Source organism: Volvox carteri, assembly GCF_000143455.1.
Source record: "Volvox carteri f. nagariensis unplaced genomic scaffold VOLCAscaffold_16, whole genome shotgun sequence".
Lineage (NCBI taxonomy): Eukaryota > Viridiplantae > Chlorophyta > Chlorophyceae > Chlamydomonadales > Volvocaceae > Volvox > Volvox carteri.
In genome coordinates, this window is record NW_003307559.1 from 712,051 (window position 1) to 725,341 (window position 13,291).

Below are 13,291 nucleotides of genomic sequence, written 5' to 3' on the forward strand. Positions count from 1 at the left end.
CTACTGAATACGTTTCATTCTTAGAATTGAATTTTATGAACCTGGCGACGATAAGATGTCGTTGTAGGCGAAGTCAGCGTTTCCCATGCCATCAAGCAGCAGCGGGATTTTCGCGTCGAGTAACTGTAGCCTGAGCGTGACTTCAAGTCGGGTAGTTGGGTCCGAATGAGTTATAAAAAAATGAAAGATGCTTTGGCCGGGCAAAATGAAATATTTTTGCACAGGTTTGCGACCTCTTAAGTCTCATCGATGGCGTATCCCTCATTCGTTGTGAAGTGCTGTAAATTCTCTTGCATGGTACGTAGGTTTGCAAGAGCCCCACTAGGGCATATACCCGATTATCGATCATGATGACTGGATGATGGTGTTCCGGTACAGGCTTTGTAAAAATCGTAATGCAGTAAAAGTGGCTCCATGTGCTTTTTGAAAGCCAGGTGTACGGCGCAGTGCGTGCTAAGCTTGTGGCTTTGCCACTGCGCATGTTTGCTTCGATGGTGCGAACCGTGAAGCATGGAGACTGCCTCAATTATGTTCGTCTTGCTTCGTCGTGCGGTGTTCTGCTGTTGTTGGTCAGGTTTGGCTTTTGCTGCCATTATTCTTTCCTTTCGGTGACCTTTGGGTTTGGATTGATTTCTTCTCTTCTCTTCTCTTTTGGAATCACATGATTTCATAGTCGCTCAGCTTCCTGGACAGGTCGGGCTCGCCTTTGCCATGATCTAGTGCAAGCTTGTAGATCCCTTATAGCCCAAGATTAATTTCTACATAAGTTTCCAGGACTGTGTATGGCAGCAAACTTGGTTACATGGAGGCTAATGACATTTACGAGTCCCAAAGGCCCAACGCATTATGACTTCTAGCACATAAGAAGCATTTTGCCAGCACATTAACACTTAAGGAAAAAGCCGGAACATTTCCATATAGGGATGGCTCCTTAGTGAATGCTGCTCAGCTGCGAGTTGCATCTGGGTGAACGGGTCGCCTGCCGTTCGAGGCTCGGACGAGCTCCGACTGACCGATTGGAGTGCTTTGCCTACCGAGCATCTGTGACATGTAAATCTGTTCGAGAGTATTTCCTTTGAAGGATTCTGGGTTGCTCCAAGATTAGATAACCTCTTCGTAGTAATTCGGTTTAGCCGTCTAATCCAGCCGTACTTCTACAGCAATCGAAACGCCGCGGAGATACATTTCTTCAACACGGAAAAGCGTATATCTGCAAGTTGTCTTATCAAGGGCAGTTTTTATGCAGCTTGACTTTGACGTCCCGCGGCCTGACTGAACGCACCCGTCCAAGTACAACGCCGCCCCATAGCCATGAGCCTTTCGTTTTGCTTACATTTATTTATATATGTGGAAAGAGTTCAAACCTGTTTTTAACGTTGAACTCGATCCTCGTTGTTCGATAATTCAGTTTATTGGCTGAAGAAGGGAGGCAACGCTTGCGGCGACATAACCACACACCCTTTGCCGTTGAGGTGGGTGCGGTATGGCATACTACGCAGGGATTGGTTATCAAAAGGGCGCGCGCGCGGATTATTGCCACTAAATCAAACTTATCCGGTATCGGGCGCCCATAAGTTGCATGTGTGCAATGCAGCCGCATGCATTCATTGGAAAGTATTTTCTTCATCCTAATCAATGCAACGCCCCAACTGGCGGGCACGGATAGTGATCCCGGAGACCACCGGTCATCTTTTTCGACAAACGTTGTCACAAAGGACGGCTTGCGTAGTCTTTCATTCGTTGCGCAAAGAAGCAGAGCCACCCACGGTGCCATCTCCATATCTAACACTGTTTATTATTAATCTTCCTAACAGGCTCTGAGTAAGTCGACAGCCCAGCTCAAGGGCTCAAACATCTGCTCCCGGAGAAGGATGCAACTCCCCTACGAGCTGTTCCCGCAACATGCCGAGGCCAAACAAGCCGGCTTCAGGTAAGCACTGGGTTGTTCTCTTATCACAGGTCCCTTGCGACGCCCGGCATTTCGCCAACCCAACGGGAAACGTCTGTACGTCAAAATTGCACTCTATGGCTGCTGCTCGCGCGTTGGAGCTCTGCGTACCATCCAACCGGGTGGATGCCGCGGGACGGCGCCCTGGCACGCTTTCTCGCCAGCCTTCATCGCCACGCAATACCCCACGCGGTACCCCATCCTACCCGAACTCCTCCTCATAACCGCCATTAGAATCCCCACTTCCTTGCGGAGCTTGCAGAAGCATGGCATGTGCCGACGCGCACTCCGCGGTCTCCCCGACTACGGGACTATGCTGGGAAGGGCGGCGAATCCCGGGGAAAAACACACGGCGCGTGTGTGTTTGTGAGCCTTGCGCACTTTGAGAAACCCGCTGCAACTCCTCGTTTTCGTTGAACCCCCTTCCCATGCTCAGTCAGCAGCAACACAAACTGTAGCCGTTACACAGCAACTCGTAGCTGCGACTTCCGGCCCCCATGGCGCAGCGTAGGTATGCCGTTGCGACGCCCGCTCCCCGGGGGGTGCTCTGGACCTTCCATTTATGTCCGAAACCATAGCTATTAACGCCCGGAGCCTAAATAGGCTACTGCGGCAAACGAAGGATCGCAAGTTCCGGGAGACAGAGAGGGAAAGCCGTTTTGCTGTAGAAGTGAATGATCCATATACTCCATGCGGACATTCTCCAAAAGGGAAGAAAGCTGCGGTGATGGATGGCGCTACGGATAACCAAGGTTTCCTTCTTACTTCTGATCAAAGATGTGATACATCTGTTTTCCTTGCGTGCGCGGCCTTACAGCTTTTTTCAGACTTTGTCATCTCTAGTTGTATATCTGCGAAATGTTTCTGAGGGCAAGATCTTGGTGTTGCAGCACCGAAGATGTGCTTTAGATTGTCGGCCCGCATCCGATTCTTTCTGCGACTGTCCGCCCGCCATATGGGTAGATGTAGGGGCGATCGCTGGTGGGGACTTTGAGGCCGCGAATGATGTTGCTCCGAACTCCGCGAATCGAAGAGAGGTCCAAGATGAATTCTCGGACCGTTTCGTCGCCGGAGAAAGCCGAGCTCGGCCCGCGAGAAGGTTGTATTGCCATCACCGCGAACTTGACTTTTAGTTCCACTGACAGGCCGATGTGCCGTCTTTGTTAGGAGAATCGCTGGGCCGGGCTACTAGAATAAATATATTTATCGTAAACATCAAGTTTTCTCTTTTTCCCGCAAAGTATATCGTGCGCTTTAATACGGTGTGAATAGGATCTTAGGGGAGCTTCCCGCTGCCGTGTTCATCAATCCTAATTTTCGCGAAACCTGTTCGTAATGTCGTTATGGTGACAGCGAAAGTCAGGTTGGTGATGGTGGATGGTTGGGGGAAACGGTGCAGGTGCGCGGATGAGTACAAAAGAAATCCGGAGGCGACTCGGAAATGGTCATGGGGCGGGTCGATGACCCCCCTGGCAGGACATCCCAGCTGGAAAACCCACGTCCCTCGACTTTCTAAACGCGCGAGAAGTCTGTCGTTCTCCTGCCTGTGTGGGGAAGGAGGGGAAGAGGACCGGATTATGAAATCTAACGGGGTCCGGCTGGGTTTGGGATGGCCGGGCAGAGCCCTTTCGCGGCACCTTACAGATTATGAAAGATGCCGCCGCATATTACTTGTCACCTGTGAGTTCTGGGGGAACGATCGCATTTGTGTACTCATTGCAAAATGAATTTGAAATTAAGTCGCCGTGACTCCGAGGCGCAACAACTCGATCCTATTTCGGCAGGGCGCTTCGCCTTCATCTTTTCTTTTCTTACATTTGGCATATTTGTGAGAGTTACCCTGCACCTACTAGACGGACGCGCTGCTGTTGTCTCCTTCGCCGCTGATCCCTGCGCATGAAAGCTGCTGCAGCAGCGCTGGGGCGAAAAGGTCGTTGGGCAGCCCTAACTTTTCTTGCACGCGCATGTGGGTCGAGCTCCCAACACGATGGCAACCCTTCTTGGCCCTTCCACGCCTCCTCCTCCCATGCAGCCCGCGTACGGTAGAGGCCGTACATGTCGTACAGCCCTCGGAAGACCAGTCCTTCCCCGCCGCGGCCGCGGCCAACCAGGCTCCCGGGGGGGGTTGGGTGCCTCCGTACATCGCTGGTGCTAGGGAGGCATCTGGAGCGAGTTCGCATGCCAGCCGGCGCGGCCCACAGCGGCCGTGCGAGCCGAAAGCTCAGAAGCTTCATCTTGGCGGCGGCGGCGGCAGCGTCGAAGGCAGCTGGGAACACGTCGATGCACAGCGTTACGACGAACGCGACGTGGTCAAGGTTGAGGAAAGCTTGCCGTACAAAGATGAAGTAGATTGGACCGAACAGGGCGCCTTGCATCGGCTGGGCTTGGCCGCTCAGGTGGCAGTACCATGGCGGCAGCGAAGGCGGCTAGCAGTGTGGCGTGAACAGGAATCCTTAATGCAGCAGCTGCTGCTGCACGCTCGACCAGTCGCAGAGAGGGGTAGGGCCAGCGGAAGCGGCGGCCCCCCGGCCACCTCAGCTGCCATCCCCTCATCGATTCCACCACAAAACCAAAGCGCATGCGATACGACACTTCGTCAGTCCTATCGTTGTCGTAAACCGCTTGTGGAGCCGGAGGTCGCGAGCCAGACGGACGCGGCAGGGAGTTTTGAGGGTGCTCTCAGCCTCAGCCCCACATCGCCGCGGGGTCCTGCGAACAGTGACCTACCATGGGGATCAGTGATGGCTCCCAAGGCTAATCTTGGAGACGGCACCGGCACCTCGCCGGCGACGGTTAGGCCCCGGCTTCCGGTGCAACGAAAACCGTTACAACCGCCTCAGAGGCTACAACCACCACCGCAGACCTGGCGACCGCCTGGTTTATCGGAGTTACCACAACCGCACCCACATTATCAGCAAGCACAATGCGGGTTACAGAAGCGGCAGCACCAGCAGCCGCACCAAGGCAACGGCTTCGTGCTGAGTCGGAGCGTCCTATCGAGTCTTCTTTTAGCCGGGGCAGCCGCGGCTCGGCGGCAGCGCGGCAACGCCGCACTTGTGTACGGCAGCGGCAGCTACCCCCCTGCTCATAAGGATTTTCGAGAGGAGGTAGTCCCGACGGGGCTGTCCGCAGTACGGCAGCTGACTGCCAGCTACGGCGACGGTGTAGACGATCGTGAGTCAGAGGAGGTGGCGGCAATCAGGAAGGCGGAGGCTGCAGGCAGCATAAGCGCAGCTGTATCGGCCCGGGGTGAGTACGACAGTGTCAAGTACGACAGTGCGGCGGCGGCGGCGCCGAGCAGTGGCGCTGCCGCTGGCGTAGCACCAGCAGCCTCTCGGCAGCCGACGGACGTAGGCCACCGCGGCGCTACGTTGGCGGCGGCGGCGGCGGCGGCCGGGGGCTGTGGCGGTGGCGACGGCGGCGGCGTTTACATCAATACATCCGGCGATTGTCACGGCCGAACGGGAACCACTACCGTCGGTCAGTCGGTGGCGCCGCCGACAGAAGGGCATGGCCGGATGGCCGTACAGGAGAAGTACGGATATGGCTCTGACGACGTGCAATGCGTAATCACGTACGAAAAGCCTGACAAAGTGCCGGGGCATGCACGTATGCTCAAGTTACTGCAACAACAACAGCAGCAGCAGCAACAGCACGACCTGATGGTGACGAGGAGGGAGATGCAAAAAAACAGACATTACGAGCTTGCGTCCTATATCACAGACCTGGGCTGTGATGATGGTACCGGACTCCCTGGAGGTGCCGCAAGGGAAGCGCAGCGGCAGTCGCTGGCGGGGGGATCCCTAATTGCAGTTTCACGGCAGCATGGTGCTACCGCTACCACTACTGTTAGGGCTACAGCTATTGCCCATATCGCCATAGGACAACAAACCCAAACGGAGGCGGTGCAGAAGACTTCCGCGGAGAGTGGAGGCAAGCCGTTGCTGCCGCCACCTGCGATGGTGGCGGCGGCGGCCAAGGTCGCGGCAGCGTCGTCGCTGAGACAGCCGTATATTCACCTCAAGGCAACGACCCCAGCAACGCCGCATCACGCCAACGCAGCGGCCATTCGTGGCACGTCCGGCAGCATCACGACCGGCGCGCGAAGATCAGAAAGTGTGGGAGCATCGCCAGCACCGACAATTGTACGGGAGACAGGCACGGGAGGGCTGCTGTCTGGACCTGGTGCTGCTGCCACCGTCGCCGAAGGCAGTCCCAGGGCCGCTCAGGCCTCCCCAGAGGCGTCCTTCAGGATCTGCCCCGCGGAGAATGATTCTCCTTTCGCCGCCAGAGAGGCAGCTGTGATAGCCACTGCGGCTGTGGCTCCGGCGACTGCCGTGCGGAACGGGCCTAGGCGTGGGCATCTGGAGCGGTCGGAGGACACTAGCAGCCCTGACGATGCCGCCGCCGCTGGCGTCAACATCCCTGCGGCGGCGACGGAGGCGGACCTCTTTGCTGCCGCTGAGGCGCTCCTGCTCTTCAAGGATCCCCTTTGTCGTGGCGGCAGAGATCTCCCCGGTGGCGGCGGCGCTGCTGCCACCACAGTCGCCGCCGCAGGCGTCGGCGTGGAGGAGCGGCCTGAAGGCGTCGCATGCGATTCTAAGCCAGTCCGGGTCCGCAAGCGCCGTCGGATGTCTGGCACGCCGGCGGCGGAGGCTGCACAAGGGCTGCCGGCCGACGCCGCCACGGGCGTACGGAAACCGGAGGATATGCACACGCATCTGGCACCTCGCAGCCGGCAGCCGACAAAAGAGCAGCAGGTGACTGACGGCTGCGGCGCTTCTGAACTGGGATCTGGACAGCGGCCTGGCTCTGGATCTGGACAGCGGCCTGGCTCTGGATCTGGACAGCGGCCTGGCTCTGGATCTGGACAGCGGCCTGGCTCTGGATCTGGACAGCGGCCTGGCTCTGGATCTGGACAGCGGCCTGGCTCTGAATCTGGACAGCGGCCTGGATCTGAATCTGGACAGCGGCCTGGATCTGAATCTGGACAGCGGCCTGGATCTGGATCTGGACGCGCCAAGGTGGGTGGTTGAGTTAACGCGGGTGGTGTTGTTGGATGCCGTGGAACACAGCCTGCCGCATGCCATCGCCTGTGGCTGTACGCCTTCAGCAATTCGTCCCCAGGGCGTTAAGATGACCGCGGCGCTGGAAGGCAAACCATATATCTTATTGTGGATGTGGATGTGGATGTGGAGGCCAAGGCCTGGCCCGTTCCCTCCATCATCACTCCCTCACTGTAGTAGCTGGCCGCTGAAAAGACACTTGAGATGCTGGTGGTCGCGCTTAGCGCGTATTTGTAGAGCCGTACTGTGTACCAGCTACTACACTCACCCCACCGGTGTCCGTCCCTGCCCCCCAGCGTAATAAGGGCGCCGTAGCTGGCGCAGACGCTGGAGAGCCTCCTCTCCGGCCCCGGAGAAGCCCCGGCGGCGGCGGCGGCGGTGGCAGCAGTATCCAAATCATCGACAGGAGCAGTAATCGAGCAGCTGCTGCAACTGCTACTGCTACTACTATTACAGCTGCAGCTACTGCTGCCCCAGCAGCAGTCGCGGCAGTAGCGCCTCGTTGTGTGGACGCCGCAACGGCTGTAGCATCCTTTGACCACGGCGACCCGCCCATGACAAAGGACGGGCAATGGGCCGGCGCCTCGTCACTGCCTCCGCCGCAGCAGCGACACCTCCTGCAGCATCATGCCGTCCTAACAATCCCCAAGAGCCCCACCGGCAATCTTAACGAGGAGGCACTAGTCAACGACTATCGACGAGGTGAAATGTGGCGGCGCTACCCGTCTGATCAGCGGGCAGCGCTTGTGGGGCCAGGCCGAGCCCCGCCGGTTAATGTGGCGACACGGCTGCTGCATCAGAACCCTCAGCATTCGGAGCCGCCGGTGCGGACACTAATTCCAAGTATATGGTTTGCAGAGCAAGCAGGCAGCCAAGCTACAGATCAACAAAAGGTGCTAATCAACAAGTCGCTATCCCATCAGTTGCTGCTGCAGCAGCAGCAGCAACAGCAGCAACTACAGCCGGACCGGCAGGAGGGGGAATGGCCTCAGCAGCAGCAGCAGCAACAGCAACCGCATCACCACCAGCAGCAGCAACAACAGCCGCGTCGCCAGCATAGGCAGCTGCTGCAAGCTGCTCAGGCCCAGAACCAAATGCGGGACCAGCACGGGCCGCCCCTGGTGCCACCGGTCTCACCGGAAAGTAATTACACACAGCAGCTGCGTCAAATGGATCAGCAGCAGCAGCAGCAGCAGCAGGCTGAATGGCGGTCTGAGAAGTGCGGTCCACATGCACACATGCCACAGCAGCATGCCCATCAGCCGAAGCAGCCGCAGCAAATGGCGTCGCAACAGGAACCTGGTAGCTTACGGGCAGATCAGCAGCAGTTTCAAATTCAAATTCCAAAACAGCGTCACGGACAGCCACAACGAGAACAGCGCCAGCTACGGCACGCGGACCACCAGCAGCAGCAGCAGGTAATGCAACAACAGGAACAGGAACAAGACTACGGGGAGCACGTGGAAAGAGAGCGCCAGCAGGAACAGGTCCAACCATCAAGAATACTCCCCTCCCCACGGTCCTCGACGCTCCCACATGCCAAGATGCGGCACCTCGCAGGCGCGCACACCGACTCCATATTCCGGATGCCTGAGGAGCAGCAAGGACTGCCCAGAAACAGCAGCGGCGGGGTTTCCAGAGGACAGCTTGAGGGCGCCGCTGCACTTCCAAGGCGCGGTGCCCCAGGATCCGCTGGCCCGAGCCCGCGCCCCCATCCACACTCGGCTCCAGAACCACATACCATGCAATCGCATGCGAACATGAGTCTAAACATCAACCCGGCTTCCATGATGGACTGTCCAGGGATGCGTGCACCCTTGGACCGAACGCAGCTCAGTGCACAAGCTGTTGACAGCAGGGCCGCACTGCGAGCAGACCGCCGGGGTGAGGAGTGGGAGTGGACTTCGGGTACGGCAACGGCCGGGGGTAAGGGTGCTGGTGCTGGTGCTGGGCTGCCAGCGGTGGACTTGGTGCAGTGGTGGCGGGCTACGGATGATCAGACGGAGACTGCTGCTGCTGCTGCTACTGCTGCTACTGCGGCACCTCAGTCCGACGCAGATGCTGAGGTTCGGGAGCTTGAGCAGCAACTGCTGCGGATGCTCCAGCAGCAGCAGCAGCAGCAGCAGCCGCACCGACAACTGCCAAGCGCTGGCTTGCTACGCGAACTTATCGATGTGAGTGCATGCCATGTATGGCGCCTTGCAGCACCTGCCATGATGCGAAAAAGACTTAAAAGAGCTGTTTTGGCCGTTTCGTTGTGTTGGGACATGTCAGCTTGGAGTGAAAGATGTGTGCCGTGTTTGCGGTGTTGTGAAACGAACGACAGGTTGTTGTGTGCGTGTGTGCAGCTGTATGTATGTATGTATGCACGTATGTATGTATGTATGTATGTATGTATGTATGTATGTATGTATGTATGTATGTATGCCCTGTTGCTCTCGTCTGCAGCACCCGTGCCAAGGCAAGAGGAGGCGTCATTGGGGAGCCCCTTCGTTGTATTATCGGACCAGCGAACCACCTTTCTTTGCACGGGTCAGCATTCATGTCATGCATCACAAACAAAGCTTATCTTAAAAACAGATGCTAGCTGATCATACGGGCCAGGATCACCATCCCCTTGTTGTTATCACCAAGGCACGGGAGCAAGCCCGGCCCTGCAGTTGTGTGTGCTTGCTGCATATTTATGCTTTAATCCCGTCCATTATATTGAAATAAATTCATCAACAGGATATCCACTAAGGCCCTAATAACCACATATGTCCACTAATATAATTATTCTTCCTGGATATGTTGTTCTTCGTTCCCCGGCGGCAGCGCGACGCCGTCGGGTTCGACCGCATGGACGCGATCATGGGTCCTGGCCAACCAGAACCCCCGGCAACAGGCAGCCGCCTTCACAGCAACGTAACAGGACAGATAGACATCCCAGGCCAGCAACAGCAGCAGGAGGACCACCATTACCACCATTACCACCACCAACAACAGCACCAACAACAACCAAAACAACAGCAGGAAAAACAGCGGCAGGGGGAGGTCCAGGAGTTTGCGCGGCAGCGCCTGCGAGCAGCCCTCCGTGGCACGCCGCCGTCATCACAGCCAGTTCTGTCCGGCGCATATCCAGATTGCAGTGGCATCGGTCCTGATGCGGGTGTAGCAGGTGCGGGTGTTGGCACTGAACCGCCGTTCGGCAGGTCTGCCGACGGGGAGCAGCAGCTGGGCACCCATGTGAGGTGGGGTGCCAGTAGTGGTGGGGCTGCTGCGGGTCCGTGGGACGCAGCGGAACCCCGGTTGGAGAGAAGCTCAAGGAAGCAGCGACGTCAGGAGGATACGGAACCACGTGTTGAGGAGGAGGAGGAGGAGCAGCGAAGGCGGCGGAAACCCTGGCAGCACCAGCACCAGCCGCAGGAGCAGCACCGGGGGCTGCTACAGCGAGGGCAGCCGCAGCTACAGCGGGCCCTGGGGGATCCAGAAGAGCAGCCGCTGCAGCAGCAGCAGCCTGCACATCACCATCGCAACCGATACCACCACAACCACCATCGCCATCACCTGCCGCTGGGCTTCAAGGACGATGTACGAAGCGAAGCCATGGCGGCCCCGACCTGGTCGGCCGCCCGCCCGGTGAACGGCGGGCCAAATGGCAGCGGCGGCTGTGCAAATAGTGGCAGCGGCGGAAGTGCTGGATTTGTAATCCGGAGCGGCTCTCATTCGGCCGTGGACGTGGAACCGGGGCAGCCGCAGCAGCAGCAGCAGCAGCCGGCTACTGCGCACAGGACGTCGGGCGGGGCCGTTGCCGGTCGCGATGGCGACGCTTCGGCAGCCTCGAAGCTGCTTCGGGATGAGCACAGCCAGCAGCAGCAGCAGCAGCAGCAGCAGCAGCCGCAGCCACAGCCACAGCAGCAGCAGGCGCTTAGCGAAATGTGCGGAGCCCCTACACATGCGGCCGCAGCAAGACAGGTATGGTCTTGAAGTCAACATGGCAAACAGAAAGCACGCGAAAACATGATCCCTCGCTTGGGTAGGAAAAAACTCTAGAGAGTCACGCGGTTTTGAAAACGGATGCACCCTACGCCTGGCCTTTCAAATGTATGACGGCGATGTATCTCGGTGTACGCTGTCCGCTGGGAGCTGACCATCAACAATGGAGTTGTCGGCATCTTTGACCCTCCCAATCCCATTAGATGGTGGTGTTGGGGCCGGTGAACCTGTGCTGCACCCGGAATGTAGGAGAAGTGGGCTAGGGAAGGAATGGATAAGGATGTGCCTCCAAACAAAGGAGAAGGCAGGGGTTTACGGGGAATGAAAGCTGCCGCGGGCGAAGGTATGTCTCTCAGCCATCACTTCCAAACGTGCAAGTGAATATACGTGCTGCCCTGTGACTGCACGCGTGCGGCTGTGTAAATATTTTCAAGGCGATGCAGGGTGGGCTTGGCGGCGACACCCTGCGGCCCGATTCCGGCTCAACCCAGGGCGTCGGACCGTCGTTCGCGGCTGGTGGTGTTGATGCCACGGCTGGACGCGGCTCCGGTGTTGGCGGCGATGCCGGCAACAGCACAGCAGCGGCTGCAGGAAAGGGCTCCGCAGGCGCCGCAGCTGCTGTGGAGGTCGGGGCTGGGAGCGGTGGGTCGGGGAGCGCTGCTGGGGAATCCACCGACACACATATCACGTCCGGCCCGCCTCCAACGACAGCGCCATCACCGTTGCCAGGAGGGGCTTTAGCCGCTACCGCAGCCGCCGCGGCCGCCGCCGCAGTAGGTGCTGTTGGGGAATGCCCTGTGCCGCCGCAGCCTCGTCAGCGGGGTGGAACGGCAGGCACCGTAACCACGCAGCAGCAGCAGCAGCGGCGGCGGCGGCAGCGGGGGACGCGTTCCGTGGGGGTCCTTCGCAGCGAGCATGCAGCAATCAAAGACGGCGACGGTGATTGCGAAGGAGACGACGACGCGGGTGCTGTCAGGGACGAGGAAGAAGAGGGTGGCTGTGAGGCCCCTAGGGAAGGCTGCAGCGGCGGCGGCGGCGCCGCCGCCGCTGCCAATGCACCAGCGGTCCAGCGGGGTGCGGGCGGTGACATTCGGTTGGAGGACCTGCGCAAGACTTTCAACATGCCGGCGCCGCAGGCCGCTATGGCTTTGGGCACCAGCACGACTAACTTGAAGCGCAAGTGTCGGCAGCTGGGTATCCTTCGCTGGCCGCACCGGAAGCTGGATAGCCTGAACAGGCTACGCAGCTTAGTGCTCAGTGACGTGGTGGAGAAGTCACAGCGACAGGTGCGGCTTTGGGATTTGGGGGATATATACACCATCGCCAGCATTTGGGAGTTAAGGGACACATCCACCAAGACCTGTCTTAAGACCAACTCATACGATTAGAAACCGACGCCCTGCTGGGCTATTGTCCCAACGCTTGGGCTAAAACGACATGGCACCGATGATTTGTTCATCTTGGTTCTTTTGCGATTGAGTTTGACCTACGCAGAGTCGGACCTACTCAACGCACACTCCTGACTACCCTAATCATACGTGCCTTGCTTTGTATATCGCGTACATGATTATCCTAACTTGCATAATGAGTTTTCGCCGAACACCCGCGTAACCAAAATGGTGTCGCTTCTCCGTGCCAATATCTGTGTCTCTGTTCTCCCAGACCCCTGCCTGTGCGAGCACAGGCCTTCCTTATCATGAAGTACTATCGGGTAACCCCGTCCGCGATCTCCACTATCCGCGTCGGCATGCAGGCTCTGCTCGACAGCATCGCCCGCAACATCCAGCAGATTCACCAGGACCCCAACTCAGGTCTGGTTCCGTCCCTAAAGAACCTCCGCCAAGCGTACTACAAGCGCGGTTTTGACGTGCGAGCCCGCCGTGGGGGGTCGCTCGTGGCGGGTACCACAGACAGCGACAACTGCTCGGCGTGATGGCCCTGGAGCAGCTCCCATGGGTGCATCTTTGAGATTCATGCATGCGACGTATCCCTCTCCGCGCCGCCCCTCCCTGCCCCGCCCCACCACGTTCTGGCACGTTCCTTAGCGTCTTGGCTACTACGAGGACGTCATGATGAGGCCGAGATGAGGATGGTGTGATGGCGGGATAAGTCCTCAGCGGAGCCACTCTAGCGGGGAGGAACCCAGGCGCCCCCGGTTAAGTGGCGGGAAGGACGCTGGAGTGCAGCCGCTCTGAAAACGTGGTAACGGTGCTTTTATGCTGGTGGCAGATCTGCATCATGCATGGTGGTTTTGCTGATGTCGACACATGTTCATGTCGCTTCTTTGAGGGAAGGGGGACCA

At 58.3% G+C, this 13,291-nt stretch overlaps 1 protein-coding gene across 1 annotated transcript; it reads left to right on the top strand.

Annotated features, from left to right (window-relative positions):
- Window positions 1-294: 294 nt before the first annotated feature.
- VOLCADRAFT_90278 (RWP-RK domain transcription factor) lies at window positions 295-12,922 on the top strand (the record flags this gene model as incomplete). Its single annotated transcript, XM_002949797.1, has 11 exons — window positions 295-297; window positions 1,815-1,930; window positions 3,981-6,304; window positions 6,456-6,708; window positions 6,751-6,972; window positions 8,262-8,432; window positions 8,847-8,898; window positions 9,829-10,632; window positions 11,481-11,631; window positions 12,052-12,275; window positions 12,674-12,922. The coding sequence occupies 11 exons, from the start codon at window positions 295-297 to the stop codon at window positions 12,920-12,922; spliced, it is 4,569 nt and encodes a 1,522-aa protein (XP_002949843.1).
- Between the last annotated feature and the right edge of the window lie 369 nt (window positions 12,923-13,291).